This window comes from Artemia sp. Qi Xiang Cuo, chromosome 19, assembly GCF_049724085.1.
Source record: "Artemia sp. Qi Xiang Cuo chromosome 19, ASM4972408v1, whole genome shotgun sequence".
In the NCBI taxonomy this organism is placed as follows: Eukaryota; Metazoa; Arthropoda; class Branchiopoda; order Anostraca; family Artemiidae; genus Artemia; species Artemia sp. Qi Xiang Cuo.
In genome coordinates this window covers 38,118,891-38,139,660 of record NC_142812.1, presented here as the reverse complement: position 1 = coordinate 38,139,660, position 20,770 = coordinate 38,118,891, and the positions used below count along the sequence as shown (strand labels likewise).

The 20,770-nt window shown below is 36.5% G+C and overlaps 2 protein-coding genes across 5 annotated transcripts in view; one reads left to right on the top strand and one right to left on the bottom strand.

Moving 5' to 3' along the window:
• LOC148940812 (serine protease 1-like) overlaps nucleotides 1-9,845 on the top strand; it is a 119,385-nt gene extending 109,540 nt beyond the window's left edge. For 3 of the 4 annotated variants that reach the window (XM_089105552.1, XM_089105550.1, XM_089105553.1), the window contains exons 10-11: nucleotides 4,416-4,622; nucleotides 9,557-9,845. In XM_089105552.1, the coding sequence (XP_088961678.1) occupies nucleotides 4,416-4,622; nucleotides 9,557-9,675 (326 nt within the window). In that variant the 3' untranslated portion in view covers nucleotides 9,676-9,845. Of the gene's footprint in view, nucleotides 1-4,415; nucleotides 4,623-9,556 lie in introns of those variants that run through there. The other variant, XM_089105554.1, reaches the window with a different exon arrangement.
• A 630-nt stretch (nucleotides 9,846-10,475) lies between these two features.
• Nucleotides 10,476-18,467, bottom strand: LOC148940811 (uncharacterized). Its single transcript, XM_089105245.1, has 2 exons — nucleotides 18,249-18,467; nucleotides 10,476-11,681 (listed from the first exon to the last, which is right to left on the bottom strand). Exons 1-2 carry the CDS (start codon nucleotides 18,432-18,434, stop codon nucleotides 11,406-11,408), a joined length of 462 nt encoding a protein of 153 aa, XP_088961371.1. The 5' UTR covers nucleotides 18,435-18,467; the 3' UTR covers nucleotides 10,476-11,405.
• Between the last annotated feature and the right edge of the window lie 2,303 nt (nucleotides 18,468-20,770).

Genomic DNA, 20,770 nt, shown 5'->3' with positions numbered 1-20,770 from the left:
ATTTAGCTAGGGGTCATAACTGACAATCTCAAATCATTCTCTTTTACGCACTGTTGCTCTTATAGACTATAGGGGAAAAGCTATTCTAAGACTACAATTTGAGACTATTTTTCTACTGTTTTACTAATGTCTGAGGGTCGGGTTTGCCATTTTTAAGCCCCCTCTCCCTAAATTATTTCTCCCACTTTTAAATTGGCCTTTAAAAGTCAGGTCAAAAGATCGACGAATCCTTATGAAGTCTGCAGCTAGGATCGATATTTCAGGCTTCGAGCTGTTCCTAGCCGCTTAGGCGTCAAATGTAGCTTATTCATATCTTAATATATACCGAACTTCTTTCATAACTGGAAACGAGAGCTAAGTTCATTTGGGTTTCATTCATTTGTAAAATTGCAGGTGTTGATCAGGCTATATCGGCAACTTCTTAGGCAATTTTGGTTGTTTTGGCTTTTTAGGCAACTTTGTCCCGGAATATTAAAAGGCAACCGATTTGAGTGGCTTAGCTATAAATACACTATTGCTTTTAATAATTTTAATTTTGCAATCTCCACGATCAACAACTGATAAGAGGGTCGACCTCGGCTTAAAGACAAACAAAGTAAGAATAACGCATGTCTTTTGGATTAGAAGCCCTGTTCACACCACACGGAAAAATTTGCATTAAAATACGATCAAAAATTCGATGTCAAATATTTACGCTATGCAAGTCTTCCAAGTCTAATTTAAACGTATGAAAAGAAGAAATGAACGTGAATATGGAGAAATAAGAAATACTGAAGACTTCGAATATATTCTTTTGTGCCTTAAAATTTTGGATTGTAGTTATATAGTCTCAAGACCGTTAGACAAAATCCATGTAAGCTCAACCCCTTCTTTTTTATTTTTGGTTATTACCTTTCCTCCGACAAACTTCTTTTAATACCCTCTCCTCACTCAACCACCCCCGGAAAATATCCTGGATACGCCCATGCACTGTAAACAAAATGTTTGATGCTATTTGCAGTTGGAGCCGAACTATTCAAAAAGACAAAAGAGAAGATAAACAAATTATGTTAGTCACGATTAAAATGCTGACTATTATGCCTAACTGCTTTACAAAGATACAGAAAATATGAAAAAAGCATTTTTTCAGGAGATTTAAGAAAACAAACTCAATAAACTAAGCTGATCTGTGTTCTAGTGTAAAATTATAGGCAGCACAAAAGCGTAAAGACCAATGTGGGCACAATGTAATGTATTATTTGTTTACTTTTTTTTTGGTTTGTTTATTTTTGACCAGGGCACTTCGTACCGAAGTAGTTGTCACAGAAACTTTGAAAAGGGCTCATTCCATTGAAGATTGAATGGGTTAGTGCCATTTTTAATAGTCGAAAAGGATTGGAGGGCAACTAACCCCTCTCCCACATACACCATTTCCCCAAACACATTCCATCAAAATTTTAGATAGCAAATTTGCTCAATGTAGTTGAAAGATCCGGAATTTATTTCTTTGAGAATGCCAACCCCCGACAGCCCTCAGGGTAAGGGTTGTAAGTTATGCCCTAGGGGCATATAAGGTTCATATAGAAAGTTTGATCGTATAAGCTTTGGAGGGGGCTCATTGGATTAATAATCAGAAGTTCTAGTGCCCTTTTTAAGATTCATAATAATCAGAGGGTGGATACCCAACCCACACCTCGTATTTTCCCGAAATGTATCTGATAGTAATTTTGAGATGGCCATTTATTGCCGTAGAAACTCCGAAAAAGGGTTATTGGATTGGAAATTGAAATAGCTAGTGCCCTTTATAATAGTCAAAGATAATTGGAGGGCAACAAACCCCACCACAAGCCCATCAATTCGCAAAACACATATAATCAACATTTTTAGATAGCCATATTTTTTCAGCGTATTTGATAGGTCTGGAAATTATGTCTTTGAGGATGACACCCCCCCCCCACCCCACAGCCCTCACTGCAAGGGTCGTAAGTTATGTCCCGAGGGTATATAAAGTTTTATGGAAAGGGTAGTCGTAAAAACTCCGGAATAGGCTCATTTGATAGGAAATCAGATATTCTAATGCTATTTTTATGAGTCAAAGTGATCGGAAAGCAGCCACCCCCCACGTCATATTTTCCACAAATGCATCCGATAGAAATTCTAAGTGTATCCAGGTTGTCAAATACCATATGTAGAATCTTTTGGGAATGATATTAAGTTTTATTCTTCAGGTCAACTTCAAGAGTTTTAAATTAAATTAAAAAATACCGTTTGTGCCAGGACTAAAAATTGTAGAAAAAGTTTCTCCAACATGCAAATAGTAACTCAAACTATGGATTCTTATAGAAAAAATCTGAAAAGGTTTAAGAATATTATTTTTTTCATGAAAAAGACTGTCAATAAAAAACGATCATAAATTAGTTTTACAACTTTTTCCACAAAACAAGTTCTTCAAAGAAAAGTAAACAGCTCCATTAAGCCAAAAATGATTTTTTGGCTTACTGGACAAGTAAGTAAGCGTGACGGTACTAGACCTTTAAGGTCCAAACCGGCGGTGATGATCTCCGTCTCGTGGCCCTTCAGCCAGGAAGTGCAATGGGGAGCTGGGGGCCATCCTGTGCTTTCGCAAACCCTTCCTGCTTACCTTCCCCAGATTTCTCCAGGTACCCATTTAGAGCTGGGTCAACTCTGGCTAAGCGTACAGAGTCACACCACTAGCCCGCGTCTCAAACCAAACAACTGGCCACGCCAGGGATTTAACCCGTGTCCCTTGGTTTTACGCTTGGAAGATTATTTGACTCTATTTCTGCCCATTTTTGGCTTAATGGCGCTCTTTACTTTTCTTTGAAATACTTGTTTTGAGGCTAAATTTGTTAAACTAATATAAATAAATAAAAACGATGACAAAAAAGGAAATAAAAAACACAAGTTCCGGTCTTCAGTGCTGCACGGTGACGCAGTCCTTGCAAAATAAGCGTTTAATGTAGACACTCATTTTAAAGCTTCATTTAAATGAGTTGATTCATTAGAGGTTCCATGAAATTATTTACTGCCGTGTATAATTTCACCGTGAGCATAGGTGTAATAAGAACCGCGCAGTATAGCTGCTGAGGGGGAAACAGCTCTCTTCTTATTGGGGAGACGGTACTTTATTTCGGACAATTTTACTTTACCGATGAAAAGCTAATACCCTGAATGTGCATTTTCTCTCAGAACGTTGTTCTACAAATAATTTCAGACATTGATGTAAGGAGAGGTTTATTTGGGGGGAGGGTGGGGGATGGCTCCCACCTTATATTGGGGTAAAAGTGGGAATGGTATTACAAACGAACATAAATTAGATACTAAAACGAGTGATGTTTTTCAAATGAAAGATAATACGTCATGAGAAAAGGACATTAAAACTTAAAACGAACAGAAAATGCTCCGCATATTAGAGGACTTCCCCTCGTCAACCTTGTTTTTTTTAATGCTAAGCTTTCAAAATGATTTATTAAAAACACTTGTAAGTGCAGCGAATATAGTTCATGGGGAACTGCAAGTGCTTTGTTTGGGAATCACCTTTTAAAACAGTTAAACTGAAAATTCATTGTTTAAAGCGAATCTGCATTCATAAATTGTTCCATTCTTGTGGGATTCCAGAAAATATTCTTACCTTGCTAATACTTGCCCTTTTGTTTGGACAGTCTTTGTTTAAGCACTGGGACAAAAAGTCTATTCTTAGCGTAAAGAGTGGAGTTTGAGGAGGGGAAATCCACCTCATATATGAAGCAATTTCTGTTTGTTTCAAGTTTTAGCGTGGCTATTTACTTATAGTTAAAACTTTTTTTTGTTTATTTAGATGTTTTAGACCATTTGAGCGCTGTTTTGTATACTCAAGACGATTATTTTTTTTTAATTATAGGCCAGCATTAGTGGCTGGCTGAACAGAAATGTCACAATTCATGATATCTTTTCGAGTTATAAAGAATTAGTAAATACAAAATTGTCGAAATTGATGAAGCTTCATTTCCCATGAGCAACGGGTCGACCCCCTACTTCCCTGACTCAGAGAAAATATGATAATTATTATGGGAGGAGGAGGAGGATCGGAACACGAAAAAGTGAATATTCAGCCCGTTTTTTTCAATTTCAGGTAGGGTGGAGATCTTTTGCACCAACTTTATGGATACGGATTGGAAAAAGTCCCCTTCTTTTGCGCAGATATTTCTAGTGAATATTTAGCAAAGCTATTTTTTTGCGAGTGAGCTCAAGCTGAATATCCTGTTTATATGTAAAAATTAGATACAAAGTTGATTTTGGAGTTGATTGTTAAGAGTTTCTATCTGCTAGTTCTCCTGGATAATTTGGCTAAATACCTCACTTTTTACAATAGACCAGCCTATTTTGACGTTTTTCTAAGCAAATTCTTATCTTTCATCGTTTTAATCATTTTTCAGCATGGGATGAAACTTCTGTCTCAAGAAGTCTACTTGCAGCAACAGTTCCTATTATGAACACTGCTATCTGCCGCAGGTCTGACTACATGGGCAGCCTAGGTCAGTTTAAGAGAGTTGAGAACGGAATGATATGTGCAGGCTATGTTGAAGGGGGAACTGACTCATGTCAAGGTGACTCAGGTGGGCCACTAGCCTGTAATATCGGTGGTAAGTTAAAAAGGAAAATATATCTTTAATTATGTTGGAATGTTTGGAAATTTTTTGTTTGAATTTTGAACTCAAGTGTGTATGCTTTGAAATGCGTTCAGTACATTGTATTTTTAGCATCATAACTGGATTCTGAAAGAATTGGTTGGAATTAATCTCAAAATAATAATGTTTTGTTAGTTCACTTAAAAAAAAATTATTTTATTGCATAAATAGGTGAAAGTGTTAATGATTAGATAGAATATTCTAAAGTTTCCTTTTTGGCACTTCAGAAAAGAAGAGGATTGCGCTTCTCAGACATCCTACTAAAAGCGACAAAATTAAGTAAAGTTTTCTTACATTTATGTAAGTTAGACATTACGGTACTTACGTATTATAGTGACCACACCAAAGAGGTGAAGTTGGGTTAATCCTTATTGAATATACTAAAATATGATGAAAATATAATTCTTTAGCAACAAAATTATGGAAAATACAACAGAGAATTATGGAAAGCAGGCTGCCAGAACGCATTATATGAAGTACCTAATCGAAATTAACCTAACCTAACCACATCCATATATTAAATATTTAATTAAAATATACCTGCATAGTACTTTATCCTGCCCAGGCTAAGCTGCTTATCTCCGAGTGGACACAGAAAACCGGTTTCAGTACAGATCAAGAACAAAGTGTGGTCGCTATAACATGTAAGTACCAACATTACATCTAAATTACGATTTCTCTTCAACTTTGTAATAGGTTTTGTTTAAAAAAAAAAAAAAAAATGAAAAGTAGTCGCGGAAATTTGGGCCTATTCCTATATCTTGGAGTTGATTTCAACTACAGACTAGGATTTACAAATTTCACTAATTGCAGTAATATTTACGCTGCGCATCTTCTGAAGAAGTCCTGCTCCAGTTGTTTTGGTTTGATGAAACTGTCAGAAATGGGTCTATTCTCAAAGTTAGGTCGTAGGAAGGTATTTTTAAGTTTATGCTCTCGAGTTTTTCCTTCTGTCGTTCATTTGAAATATTCGGTGTGATTGTCATAAATTATAAAAGACAAATTCAAGTTTGGTTTAGATCATGCTTCTTCCAAGAGCGGCTGCTAAGACAGAAAACCAGCGTTTAGGCCTCTTTCTTCTTCTTTATTTTTAGTTAGAAGAGCTCAAACGAGGAGAGATAAGATATGGCGGACAAATTTCCGAGCGCTAATTGGATCTTAAAATAATTTCTGAATGTATTTATCACATATTACAAATTCTCAGGGCTCATAAGAAGTCTCGATAGGGAATGGTAGAGGTAGACACTTGAAAACACCTTTTTAAAACTTTGTTTAGAGGTAGATCCATTTCCGCAAGTTTCATTGACCCAGGGTAACAGGAACAGGACTTTTGAAACCCTTTAACCTTATTGGTACAAATGAAGTAGAAGATCCTGTGCAGAAGTCATGGTCCTAACTGTCATTAAAAAAAAAAAAAAGTTTTTTTCCACTGAAATTAAGGAGCAACATCAAAACCTGAAACGAACAGAAATTATAACGTATATGAAAAGGGTTGCCCCCTTCTCAAGACCTCAGTCTTTACAGTAAAGCTTTTTTTTATAGAATTAAAAAAAGTCTATTATTTTACTTAGAGACCCATGTGTTTCAGGAGTCGTTCTTAAAGAATTCGGACGAAAAGTCAAACTTTAGTATAAAGAGAAGAGTCTTGAGAAGGGGGCAACCCCTTTCATATACGTAATAATTTCTGTTCGTTTTAGGTGTTGAGGTGCTCCGTACTTTCAGTTGAAAAAAGCTTGTTTTTTTTATTTAATTTCTGATCATTTTTAAATAGTAACAAGAAATCAGACCCCCCCCTCCATGGAAAATTCCTTTCCCTTGCAGACAATTTCTCCATGAAAATTTCTTTCCGCGGCAAATGCCCTGCCCCTCGCCAGGGAAATTATCCCAGACAATTCCATTCTAGCTGAAAATTCCAACCAGAAAAATTCTTGCGGACGATTCCAGGTGAACAATTGTTCTTAACACACTTTCATTTGAAAAAGACTTTAATTTCTGATTGTCTTTAAAATCATGCCGGAAATCCCCTCTGTGTAAAAGTTTTCCCTTAAATAACCCCCTCCCTGACTCCTAGTAGAAATTTGCTCCCGTAGAAGGTTCTCTATAGAAAATTTTGTGCCGTGGAAAACTTCCCAATGGAGAATTTCTCCCGTGGAAAATCCCCCTCCCTACGGAGAGATATCCTACACAATTTCAACCCGGTAAAAATCTCCCCTGTACGATTCTCCTTAACATCTCCACGCGTAAAATTGGGTCAGCAAAGATAAAGTAAGACAAATAAAAATAATTTCGTATAGAATTCTGGCAAATTCCACTAGTGTAAAACTTCCCCTGGAAATTTCATCTCCCCCCCCCCTCCTCCCAAAAACTTCCCTCTCCGATGAAAATTATTCCTGTGGAAAATCCACAGAGCAGAAAATTCACCCCCTCCCCCCCAAAAGTGTCTGTATGCTTCACAATAACGAATGTTATACGTAAACAATGGACACAATTCACAACTTATAGACCTTTCCCCAGGGAATGTGGGGGGGGGTCTTGTTATCCCCAAAGACATAATTACTAGACTTTTCAACTATGCTGAACAAAATGGCAATCTCAAAATTAAAAAAAAAAATTGATCGGTCAACATTGAGGAAACAAAGGGGTGGGGCTAGTTGCCCCCCCCCCAAATACTTTTGGTCACTAAATAGGGTCCTAGACATTTTAATTTTCGTTAGAATGAGTACTTTCCCGAGGACTATTGGTTCCATGTGATAGCCCTAGGGGAAAAAAATAAATAAACACGCATCTTTCTTCTGAAAAAAATGCAAAATTCCACATTTTTGCAGGTGTAAGCTTGAAACCTCTACAATAAGATTCTCAGATGCTCTGGATTTGATGGTGTGATTTTTGTTAAGATTCCTTGATTTATAAGGGGTGTTTTCCCCTTTTTTCAAAAATCAGACGAATTTTCTCAGGTTCGTAACTTTTGAGGAGTAACACTAAACTTAATGAATCTCGTATATTTAGAATCAGCATAACAAGCTCGATTTTAGATATATCTATAAGTATCAATATTACGTTTTTTAGAGTTTGGGATACTATAGAGCCCCGTCGTTCTTCACTTACAGTTCGTTACTACGAACTGGTTGACTGTTTGGCAGTAGCAGCTTTATGTGAACATTTGCAGAATGATACTATTTACAGAATATCAAGGTGGGGAATATACAAAATAAATTGTACTTAGATAATTTCTTAAACCACATTGGCCTGACATAAAATAAATAAATAAAAACTAGAAAAATTGGGGTTTTTATTGACAAAATGAAAATACTGAAAAAAAAACAAAAAAAAACAAAGCGAATATTTCGAGAGGACGAACGCCTCTCTTCTTCAGCGTGAAACAAAATAATGCAACCAAGGAAAGTACCGAAAAAAAAAACTAAAAAAAAACCCAGAAAGTCAATGTGAAAAGAACCAAAAAACCAAAGAAAAAACCAAAAACTTAAAAGATGAATAAAATTCAATAAAAGCCAAAAATTATAAGAATTAAAACCAAATACCTAACAACCATACCTAATAACTCGCTTTTATGGTTGTTAGGTTTTTGGTTATAATTCTCATAACATTTGGCTTTTATTGAGATTTGTTCATATTTTAGGTTTTTGGTGTTTTCTTTGGTTTTTTGGTTCTTTTTAAATTGACTTTACGTGTGTTTTTTTTGTTGTTTTTTTTCTTCGGCAATTTTCTTGGATACATTATTTCGCGCTGAAGAAGAGAGGCGTTTGTCCTCTCGAAATATTCGCTTTGTTTTTTTTCAGTATTTTCATTTGGCCTATAAAAACCCCATTTTTGCTCGTTTTTCTTTCTTTATGAAATTGTACTTACTATGATTCAACGTCTTATGGGAAGACTAGTGAGGTATTACGGTTTACTACCGAGCTCGTGGAGTAAAGTTTGCAAAATTACTTTAGTTCAGTCACAGTTTATATAATTATCCAGTAAGTTTACCGCAGATGATTTCTGGCTCTTCCTTCTCGGTGCAAACAAAAAGCTCCTCCCACTTATTTGTGCACTTATTGGTTGAGCCGGCCATGTGGTTTTGTCAGTACTTGTTCCGTAGGTGATTATTCTTTGTCTACCCGTGAAAAGATCTAATGCCACTTATGTTTATAGGTTCTCTGGAGCATTTGCACCTCGGGCCGGTTTTTTATGATGGGTGAGATAGGGAAAGATCATACTGCTAATTATATAAACTGTGAGTTCAGTACAGGAAGTGTCTTAAACATACAATAAGATCAAAATTGAACTGACAATACAATGTTCCACTTAGCCAAAAGAGTTGCTTAAGTGTGCTATTTTCTTTTTAATGCTAGTAGATAGGAAGTTCCCAATCTTTAACTTTATTTGCAGGCAAATCTTTTCTGTGATTAATTTTTTTTTAGACTTTTTCATGAGAAAAAATTGTACAGGCTCAGCTATAAAATTACGTTGAATAATTGACATTTAAAATGACACTTATTCGCTTTAGGGAAACGCATATAACATTTGAAAGCAGCTCGAAATCGCCCAATTAAAAATTAACCAGATGCTACTTGATATGCGGTATTTATGGCTTAGGAAATAAGAAGTTTAACAAAATGCCAAAGTTTCCCCCACAAATATTCAATTTTGAGCTTTTGACAAAACTCATGGGTAACTTGCCCAAAGAAATAAATGAGACAAATCTTTCAGAAAATGTCCCAAACATATGATAATGGAGCTAATTCTGCTTGCTGTTCCGTTTTAGGAAGAAAAAAAATCATCAGAAAAAAAGTAAATTCCATGTGAATATTTTCTTTTAGCAACTATATTTTTGTATTTTGGTACCTTTTCTTCATTTTTTCAAAATTTACCTCTTCTATTTATTTCAGGTCGTTTTTATCTACTGGGTATCATATCCTGGGGTGAAGGCTGTGCAGTTAAACAAAAGCCAGGAGTCTATACTCGTGTATCACATTATCTAAACTGGATTCGATCAAAAATCTCCTAGCTTTCACATTGACACCCTAGGGTTATAATTCGAATACTTTCATCCCACCTCAATCCTCGTTTTCATCGACTTCTGTGAAGTTAGTTGAGCGCTTGTTTGTAGTTGTTTATTTTGTTATCCTATTTTTATATAAAATGTTTTTGCCTAAAAAATAATTTAGTCTCAAAATCTATAATGACTACTATAATTTGGTAAGTTTTCAATTCATGGTAACTTTTTTTCAAATCGTCATCCCCTTGACCAAAGGGTGGTGTTTGTGTATTCTACTCTTAAACGAGTGGAAGAATAAACTTTAAAGCTTCTCATGGAAATAGCCTTTGGGATAAAAAAATCATAATAAAAATTATTTAACGATTATAGTGTCTATTTCAATCAAGAATGTTGAGAAGTTTCGAAAGGGAACAATTCATAAGAACAGCGAAAAGAAACACTCAAGATAACAAAATTCTCTTTGGGAGTTAAGGAGAGGATATTTAAAAACCCCACTCCCTGTTCCTGCTAAAGGGCCTTAGAGAAGTAATTTGGTTTCATTTTAACATCTGATTCGTCAATTTTATCAAGTGGAATTTACAGATATAGTGAAGCCTTCTATCCCACTCCTTGCCAATCTGCGAACATCACGAAGTCAATACTTGTTTGATAATGATTCCGCTTTCAAGGACAATAGAGAGCAACTGAGCGAACAGTACCCAATTCTTTGAAGAAAAAAACTGTCAGATACGCCTCCTGGTTTCAGCCAAAAAAATGAAATGTTTCTTTTAAAACATTAGCCTCTTTGCTAAAATTAAAAGTCGGTCATATTTTAGTTTTTTCTTCAATATTTAACTTCTTCAAGCTTAGGCTCTTTCGGGACTAATTTATTTCAATTAATTTATTACTCTAAATCATATTAACTATTGAATTAAACAAAAACCTCAGTTGTTTTAGTAACACTTACAATCGTAAAAAAAAGTCTACAGGAGACGGAATGAGTACAAACTTGAAAAAAGATCACACATAAAATAGAATATATCGAGAGCTGAATAGAAGAAATCGGCATATATATGGGAAAGAGGACGAATCACCATAATAAGGAATCACCAGACTTTACTACCACAATAAGTTCCATAAGATGCACGGATGTAATGGAAAGGAGACGGAATGAGCACAAACTAGAAAAAAGATCGCACATAAAATAGAAAATATCGAGAGCTGGATAGAAGAAATTGGCATATATATGGGAAAGATGAAGAATCACCATAAATAGGAATCACCAGACTTTACTACCACAATAAGTTCCATAAGATGCACGGATGTAATGGATATTTTTTTAACAAATATCTAGCCAATATTTTGAGCAAGAGAAGAAGATGGGTGGCAAGCAGAGACAAACTCTGTTAAAATCGGGGTTACTGAATCTTGAATTTCAAGCATCATGCCACTAGCTGTTAGAACTTTAGTGTCTGACTAATGGAAACACATTGGCTGAGCTCTTGTAATTATATGTAGCATAAAAGGTAACTAAAAAATAAATATTTCTGTTCATTTCAATCAGTGCTTCAACAACACATGTAACGATTAGGTAATCCAAATCCAGTTACTCCTTGGTCGCTGAATCCCTTAAAGGAGCTGTTTAAAGATATATTGGGTAGCAAAAACAGAGATGCATTGGAGGTATCTCCAAAGTAAGCTGTTAAAAGCCAGAGTAGGTATTTTAGAAATTTCTGATCTTACGCTGGCAGTTACAACTATCATGAGACTTCAAAACTTATCAACATCCATAAAGCACATATTACAGCTTTCAGCAAAATGTCAACTCCTTGCGAAGAGTTCCATGTACTAGATCCTTTACCGTAGTTACACAAACCTTCACTGCAGCACGTTGTGCAAGTTTGAAGCTTAAACCTATCACCCATTATAAGGCAAAGATTTTCGCATTTGTTTGTACAGTTTCTTTCCAAAGACCAAGTCTGATATGAATCAAGGGTTGCGTTTTCAAGAGTTGAAGTATGGGCGTATCTTTTGATCTAAAAAAAACAATATTTATAAAAGAAATAAAAGAGAATGGCACAATCTAGTACAAAGCACTTAAAAAAATTAATTCTGTTTCGACACTTTCAGCATCGGTCCTTATGCTAGGGAACTAGTTTCATCCTTTTATTACTTTTCGTATTTATTATTTTGTGAGGTAAAACGGCTGTGAGGGTTTGCCTTCATTTACCTTTCTCAGATTATGTTGGGTTAGTGAGGTTCAATCGGATATCTTGGACGTTGCACTTTACTAGGTTTAACCTAACAGAATCATGCTAGTTTCACCGCATCAAAGTACCAAGGGTATCTAAATAAAGACATTCCCCCCCCCTGGGTCCATCCTAGGTGCATTCATACCTAAGAGGCACGATTTTGGTTGTTTCAGGTTTTAAGGCGGTTCTCGCAGTTTTATCAGTGTTGCCTTGTTGAACCATGAAAGTCAATACACAAAACTATTCAGATAATTTTGACAATGCTTTTAGGCTCCAAAAATTCAGGCATTAACAATATGTTGACTCGCTAAAACGGCTACACCTACAAAGGAAAACCGCACTTTCTTAAGCTGTATATTGCGCTTATCTTTTCCGCTTTTTTCTTTTTTTTACCTCATTTTTTCAATCTGGGACACCTGCTACTACCTAAAGCTCTGTAACTGCATAAAGTGGACTTCTTTACCGGAATTTCGATTCGATTGTTAATATAGGCTACTCAATTCCGCTTCTTTTTTTAAAGATAAATATGGTTGTGTAAATTTTGCATTTAACCATTTCAGACAAACCTATTTCATTTGCACCATCTTTGGTGCTTTAAGATAAGGATTAATTTGTCATTGTGTTTGAATTCACTTGACCAAATTCGCTTGGAAAAGGCAAATACGAAACATTAAAGTCTAGAAAAACTTTTCGATTTGAGGCCATAAAAGTTTAAGAGGAACCATTTTGTAGTATCCTAGTGACCTGACAAGTAACTAGGAAAGAAGGGTTTTATAATTAGTTTATTATTTATAAAACAGAGGCAAAGAAGCTGTGAAATACAACTGAACTCTAAGGTAAAGCAATGTTTAAAGTACATTTATTTTCTACAACTATTCTAAACTTTTTATTGGGTCTTTACTTTAAAATACATATAGACCGATGTTTTTATTTTTCTTTTTTTACCACAGTAAGAGTAGGTGGATGCGCTTGAAGTTATCTATTTTCATCTGAAAAGTATACATAGATATTTTGCCCTTACTAATTGGCTAAATATAGCTGAGCTTGAAGTTTAATGTTGATTGCACTTTACGGTAAATTTTGGGTCTTTCACCTTAACCTAGGTCAATGATACTTTTAGGAACGGATCTTAAAAATATGGTCCTAGAAACTTTTTTTATGTCTTAGGTATTCCTGTTGTGCTTCGTTCTTTAGAAGTTTGACTCCTCTCTCTTAGTGAACATAATAGCTTTTGACTGGAAACCCCAGTTTTTTATACCGTTGTGACAAATATGTAAGTTAAGCAAAAAAAGGGTTTGGCTCATTTATTTAAGAAAATTCTATTGCATTTTCAAATCATAATACACCTAAATGAGTTCGTTTTCTCGAAAAGTTGTTGCAGAAAAGTTAAACTTTATTATAGAGAGTGAGAGGAGTCGAGTAGCCCTTACATTAAGTTCAACCCTGAAAACAATATTCAAAACTAAAAATGAAAATAAATGAAAACAAAAGTGATTTGGCAATTCGCTGTGGCATGATGAGTTGAATTGAATTAAATTGATTTACAACCCGTTGAAAGTACATTAACGAACGGAGTATATAAAAAAATAAGAAAAGAAAAAATAAAAGCAAAAGAAAAAGACATAAAATAACAAATAAAACAGAATTAAAATTCATAAAATAATCGCACACGCATAGCAATAAACCAAACAATCGCACAGTATACATAAACAACAAACAAAAGACAACAGCACAAGCCAATGAAACAAGCACATAGACAAGCACAAACAAAACAAAGTTAAAACTCATAGAGCAAGTGCACAAGCATAATGATAAACCAAACAATCGCACGGAATACATAACAAACACAAAAACAGTAAACATGAAATACCTATTGTTTTAAAAGGGAACACCACGGGTGTCCATTTATTCCCCTATTGTAAGCTGCAATGCATCTGCCGATGGCAGCATTGGGATTAATAATACCGAATCTCCTATTGACTCAAGAATTACTTACCCAGGGGAGGAGGCCAAGAAGATATTTAGCATACCGGTAATAAATTCGTCAGAGTTGCTTTTATTCCGTTGCCGAAAAGGTACGCCAAAAAGGTGCAAGGCATAAAAAATTTGGGAGCGCATACGAGTTATATAATTTAGCTAGTAGCTGGTGATTAAAACGAAGTGTATTGGAAACTATGCAACCTTAGGCACTGGACGTCTGGCGGTGGAAATGGCGAATGAGAAGCTTTTTAGCTACCGAGAGTTTAAGGGAGTTACCGATTGGGAGGCCAAGATATTTTATTTCTAATTTAGGAGCAACTGATGCTCCATTAAGATCAACATTAAATCCTTCGGGAACTGGGTTCCAGTTGAAAAGTACCACTTCTGACTTTTCAGCGTTAAACTTAAGATTTATTTTTGAATACTCTCGACTCAGAATGGAAATTTTTTTCTCAAACGCCAGTACCGTTTGGCTGGGGTTAAACACATCGTCCGCATAAGCAATAAGAGATACATCTATCCCTTTCCCTTCTAGAATACAGGAAGAAACTGCTTGGGACTGTGGTTCGAGAATACAGTTGTTCAACGCAATTGGCGATGTAAGTGCCCCTTGCTTTACTCCGCTACGAACAGGTATGGTCAACTTTGTAATTGTTCCATCAGGCAGATTAACAATGACAGTTAAATGATTATACATACCATACAAAGCACGAATAATACAGGTACTGACCCCACGCTTATACAATTCAATGAGGATATGGGCGTGAATTGTCGAATCAAAAGCACGACTGACATCATGGCTCCCTAGAACAAGCGGCTCTCCTGATTTATCAGCATCAATCAAAACTGACGACAGTGCCGTCGGTGCATGAGCTAACCTTAGTCCTTTCTGAAACCCACATCGATCTGGGGGCATATAATATTTATCAACCAACTCAGGCATTATCAACTTCTCAAAAAGTTTACAAAAAGTTGTAGCTACCATTATTAGCCGGTACGATGAGCCCTCATTTAAGGGTTTATTCTTTGTAGGGACAGGAGTAAGACGGCCAGTTGAGAACGAGGAAGGAATTATTCCTTTTGTAAACGACATTTGGAAAAGAAGGACAAGGGGGGGATGTTTTTCCTTACTTAAAAAGGACACTAAATATTTTCATTGACGTTCTGACGAGCCTTCTCCGATATTCCAAAGCCCCTAGTTTGATACGGCCACTCCTTGGGAAAAAGAAAAAAACATACATATCGATGCTACACATGGAAAAACTTGATTCTCCTTGTTGTTCAAGGTGGAGTGATATAAATCGTCACCATTTAAGGGTTTTTGACAATAACGATATCAATAGTGTAGACATTTTTCAACTCAACAATATTTTCGATGCGTATATGTTTTTTTTTAATTTTGAAAAAAAAAATTCTCGGTAATTGCAATCTACTATTCAGTCGGATCTGAAAAATATTACTATTTTAAAAATAATATAAGTTGAAAAATATGTGTCATTTGACTATTTTTTTTTCTTCAAAATGTTCTTGTTTAAATTTCGGCTACTATAGGCAATGATTTGCCCTTTACTAGGTTGCAGACAATGCTGCAACGATAGCATATTCGGAGGCAGCCCTTAGGTTCACCACAAAGAAAGTATTACTCCTGAATTACTACTCCTGAAATATTACTCCTGAATTACTCCTGCTTTTCAATGAGTGAAAAAAGACAAAGTTTTTTTTTCGGAAAGCTGATCCGCCCGTAATAAGTCTATAAAATTGTTCGATATATATTATGATATGCATTTCCTGCCCCCTCCTAAAAGACGCGTATAATTGTGTGTCGTAACTAAGTGTAATATGTGATCATGGGAGCCCATAGTCTGAATTTTAGGGGGGGCTTACCTGGCCTAATCGGCACTCCCAATGAAATATAATTGAAATCTCAAAACTAAATATCACAGACAGAACGATAGCGCTGCCTCCGTAAAGAGAAATGTGGGTACAATGTATTGTTGTTTATTTTTAGACCAGGACACTTTCTTATAGACAGAAACGTCTTAGGAACTTCAAAAAGAGCTCATGGAGGGCAGCCAGTTCCACCTCCCCCACGTCAATCACTTCCCCAAACATATCCAATCAAAATTTTGAGATAGCCATTTTGTTCAGCGTAGTTTAAAGGTCCAGAAATTATGACTTCGAGGATGCCACCCCCCCCCCCCCAGCCCTCCGGGCAAGAGGTGTAAGTTGTGTCCTGGGGGATATGAGGTTATAGAAATGGTGACCTTATAGGAAGGGTGGTCGTATATACCTCGGAGGGGGCTCATTTGTTTGGTAATCAGGAGTTCTTCTGGCCTTTTTAACAGTCAAAATTAATTGGAGGTCAACCAGCCCCCCTCCCGTACACCAATCATTTCCCCAAACACATCCAATCAATTTTTATATAGCCATTTTGTTCAGCGTAGTTGAAAGGTCCATAAATTATGTCTTTAAGGATGACCCCCTCCCACATAGCCCTCAGGGCAAGGGCTGTAAGTTTCGCCCTCGGGCTTATAAGGTTTTTATAGAAAGGGTGGTCGTATAAACTTCAAAGAAGGCTCGTTTGATGGGTAATCAGAAGTTATAGTGCTTTTTTTAAGAGTCAAAGTGATCAGGGGGCAAATACCCTCCCCCCTACACACACACGTTGTATTTTTCCCAAAATGCATCTGATAGAAATTTTAAGATGACCATTTGTTGTCGTAGAAACTTCGAAAAGTGCTCATTCGGTTGATTATTGAATGGGCTAGAACCCTCTTTAACAGTCAAAAGGGATTGGAGGACAACCCCCCCCCCCCCCTAACGCCCATCATTTCCCCAAACACTTCCAATCAAAATCTCGAGATCGTTATTTTGTTCGACGTAGTTTAAAAGTCCAAAAATTATGTCTTTGAGTATGAGAACCCCCTCACAGTCCTTAGGGCAAGGGTTGTAAGCTATGCCTCCAGAACATTTAAGGTTTTTTATGGAAACAGTGGTCTTATAAACTTCAGAGGGGGCTCATTAGATTGGAAATTGGAAGTTGAAGTGCCATTTGAAGAGTCAAATTTATCGGAGGGCAGATATACCCCCCACGTCATATTTCCCCCAAATATATCCGATAGAAATTTTGAGATAACTATTTGGTCAAAAATATTCAAAAGATCTCATAAAATGAAATTTATTTTAAGAGTCAAGTGTGATGGAGAGAAAATAGTCCCCCTTCCTGATATCCTCTTTTCCCCAAACACATTCGATCGAAATCGTGAGATAGCCATTTTGTAACCAATAATCCAAAGGGAATATAACAATGTCTTCAGTAATCAAATATAAGAAATATTTAGGCAGACGTTGAACTAAATAAAAAAAAAAACTATGAGCAATTGGACTTTCAAAAAGGTAACAAAGCAGTATCTCAAGAATAACTTATACAATTAACTTAAACCTTTAATAGTAAGTTGTGGGGAATTTTGAAATAGCCAGAAGGCACTATGTGTATACTTTTAACACTACAACTGCAGATACTGTAACTAATAACACTAAGAAAATTAAGAAAGTGTTTAGGGGGCTTTCCAATTAAACGAAAAAAACTGTATACATGCAGGTTTTCAAAAAGGCATATAAGCAATATCATAGGCAGCACCACTCTTTATAGCTAGAAATGTCATTGAAATATTTAAAGAAGCTAATTCGAATCAAAAATTAAACATTCTAGTATCCTTTCTAATAGTAAAAAGCGACTGGAGGGCAATCAGCCCGTCTCTCGAGCCGATTTATTTCCAAAACACATCCAGTCAAAATTTTAAGACAAACTATTTTGTTCAGCATAGTAGAACGGTCCAGCAACTATGTCTTTAGGGATATTGGGCATGTCAACCCCCACAATTATGCAATCGGCCCATGATGCTATGTAACTAAATGCTACTTATAAACTAAACCAAAAGGCATTGTGTTTGCGGTCGCTAATAAGACACTTCAGCAATATATCGAGAACGACTGGGAGTATTAAGTTGAAGGTTTCGGGGCAACTACTATTACTGTTTCTGCTTTTTACGCTTGGAAGATTATTTGACTTTATTTCTGCCCATTTTTGGCTTAATCGAGCTCTTTACTGTTCTTTGAAAAACTTATTTTGTGGAAAAAGGTTTTTTTTAAATTAATACAAATATAAGACAGTGTCATTCAGCCAGGGGTGGGCTGAGGTCTGAAGTCCCCCCCTTGCCCCCCTTATGGGCCCCCATGTATATAATCAGTCATAAGGAAGATCGAATCATAAAAATCAACTAGCAGTCTCGTTGGAAAAGTCTCAACAGGGAGCTGGTTGTGAGTTTTGTTCAATAAAATATGTAGGCTATTAGAGATGTAAGCACTCACCATACAGTATCTGTCTTCTTTTTTACAGGAGTGCATGTGTGATGTAGAATTTTCAAACATTTTTAGGCAACTATCACCATGATCAATCGTGTTACACACATAGCACACGAGTTCAAAATCAACTAAGTCCGTAAGTGAATTTCGAAGTATTAAGAAAATAAACCAAATATTCACAGGTTTTAACATAATTGTCAGATGGTTTCAACCTTTCGTTTTTTATCAAAAATCCTCACCCTCATTTCTGACCATTTTCAACTGAGATGAGAAAGAGCGATCGATATACTCTCCTTTCTGATTGTTAGGAATTTGCGCTGGGGATAGATTCCCGGAAATAAGTAGTTAACCAAATATAGAAGCGTCTATCTTTAGTTACAAATCTAAAACAAGATTGGTCACAGTAGTTGCGCCGTCAGTAGTACAGAAACACAGAGTAGCACGAGAAATACCCCTTTTTTCTGTACCGAATTAGACCGCACTGCAACAAAGGAATATTGTCGGGCCATTTTATTCAGCAAAAAAAGCACAGCTCTGAAAGGACCAAAATGTGAAATCGAGCGAATTGTCTATGATAAAACTTCCCAGTTTTCGAGGATAAATAGCCTTGAGGTGGCATATTATATCTCTTAACATACATTTGGTTAGTGAAACACTAAGGATTGTACAAAAATTTACAGGAGAATCTTCATCGATATATATGGAGTATTGTGTGTATGCAAACCAGCTCTATGGGTAAGGTTAGGTAAGCTGACCTTTCTGTGAGAGAACTAGGATGTCTAATGTACAAAAATTCGTTAATGGCCTGAATTTTCCCATTTTCAATGAGATTCACTCCAAATAAACCTGCGTAATGGGAGGAGAGACTATCTATCCATCTATATATATATATATATATATATATATATATATATATATATATATATATATATATATATATATATATATATATATATATATATATATATATATATATATATATATATATATATATATATATATATATATATATATATATATATATATATATATATATATATATATATATATATATATATATATATATATATATATATATATATATATATATATATATATATATATTACTTACTTTTTTACTTACTTAAAGCTCTTGCTCGGCAGCGTCGCCAGCGTAGAGGGAACCAGTCGTCAGCGCCGTCAGTCTTCTCCAGAGTGGTCGGTTCAGGGCGAGGGTTGTCACTTCAGCTAGGTTGATGTTTCTGGAGGCGAGCCATTCATAGATGACGTCCGCCCATCTGATAGGTGGTCTTCCCCTAGGACGCCTCCAACCGCTTGCAGATGGGTCAAAGTCGAAGAAGAGCTGAGCAGGTGTTTTGACAGGCACATGGAGAGGATGACCATACCAACGCAGCGAGCGAGACTCAAGCTGCTCGGACAGGGGTGGGAGTTTGAAGGACCTGAGGATTTCTGAATTTCGTACCCTGTCGGGCCATCGGGAGCGTTCTATTTTTCGGAGGTGTTTCGTTTGGATGGCATCTACCTTCAGCGTCTGTGTCTGAGTCAGCGACCAAGTCTCAGCAGAATAGAGCATAATGCTGGCAACCGAAGCAGAGTATATTCGTGCTTTGGTGAGACGGCTGATCTGGGGTTTATGGAAGACTGTTTTTAGAAGGCAACCGAAGACAGAGTTTGCTTTTGCCGCTCTTGCTGATATTTCAGCATCTAGGCTTCCGTTTGAGCAGACAATTGAACCAAGGTAGGTAAACTACTTGACTACCTCTACAGTCTGGCCACAAATTTCCACAGATGACAGGGGGTTGGACGGCGTTTTCTCAACGGGCATTATCTTGGTCTTCGACCAATATATTTTCAGACCAAATTTCTCAGCGGCAGAGGCCAGTGTTTCCAGTGTAGTTTTGAGGTCACTAATGTTTTCGCATATTAGCGCCACGTCGTCGGCAAAGTCGACGTCAGAAAGAACTCTTCCAGCAAAGCCTATGCCAAACGGCTGCACCTGCTGTGTTTTATTCAGGATATGGTCTATTACACAGTTAAAGAGCTCAGGTGCAGTGGCACATCCTTGCCGGACACCATTTTTAATTTTGAAATATCCAGAAGGCCGTCCATTTACAATCACCGCACTTTCAGTGTTATTATACAGTTCTTTGAGGAGACGGACGATTTTCGTGGGTACGCCAGCAGAATGGAGGATTAGCCATAGTGACTGCCTATCGACAGTGTCGAAGGTAGATCGAAAATCAACAAAGGCAATGTACGCCTTCCTCTTATATTCAAGATTTTTCTCTACTAGCTGTCTAATCGTATGGATTTGCTCGGTGGTGGACCTGCCTGGCATGAAGCCAGCTTGCTGGGGGCGACGCAGGGCATGGAGGTATCTTGTTGCCCGTTTGAGAGGTAGCATAGCGAAGAGCTTTCCAGGAACTGAGAGTAAAGTTATGTCACGATAATTGCTACATTCTGCTTTGCTCCCCTTCCTCTTGTAGATTGGCACAAGTAGGCCCTTCTTACAGTCTGAGGGGATTTTT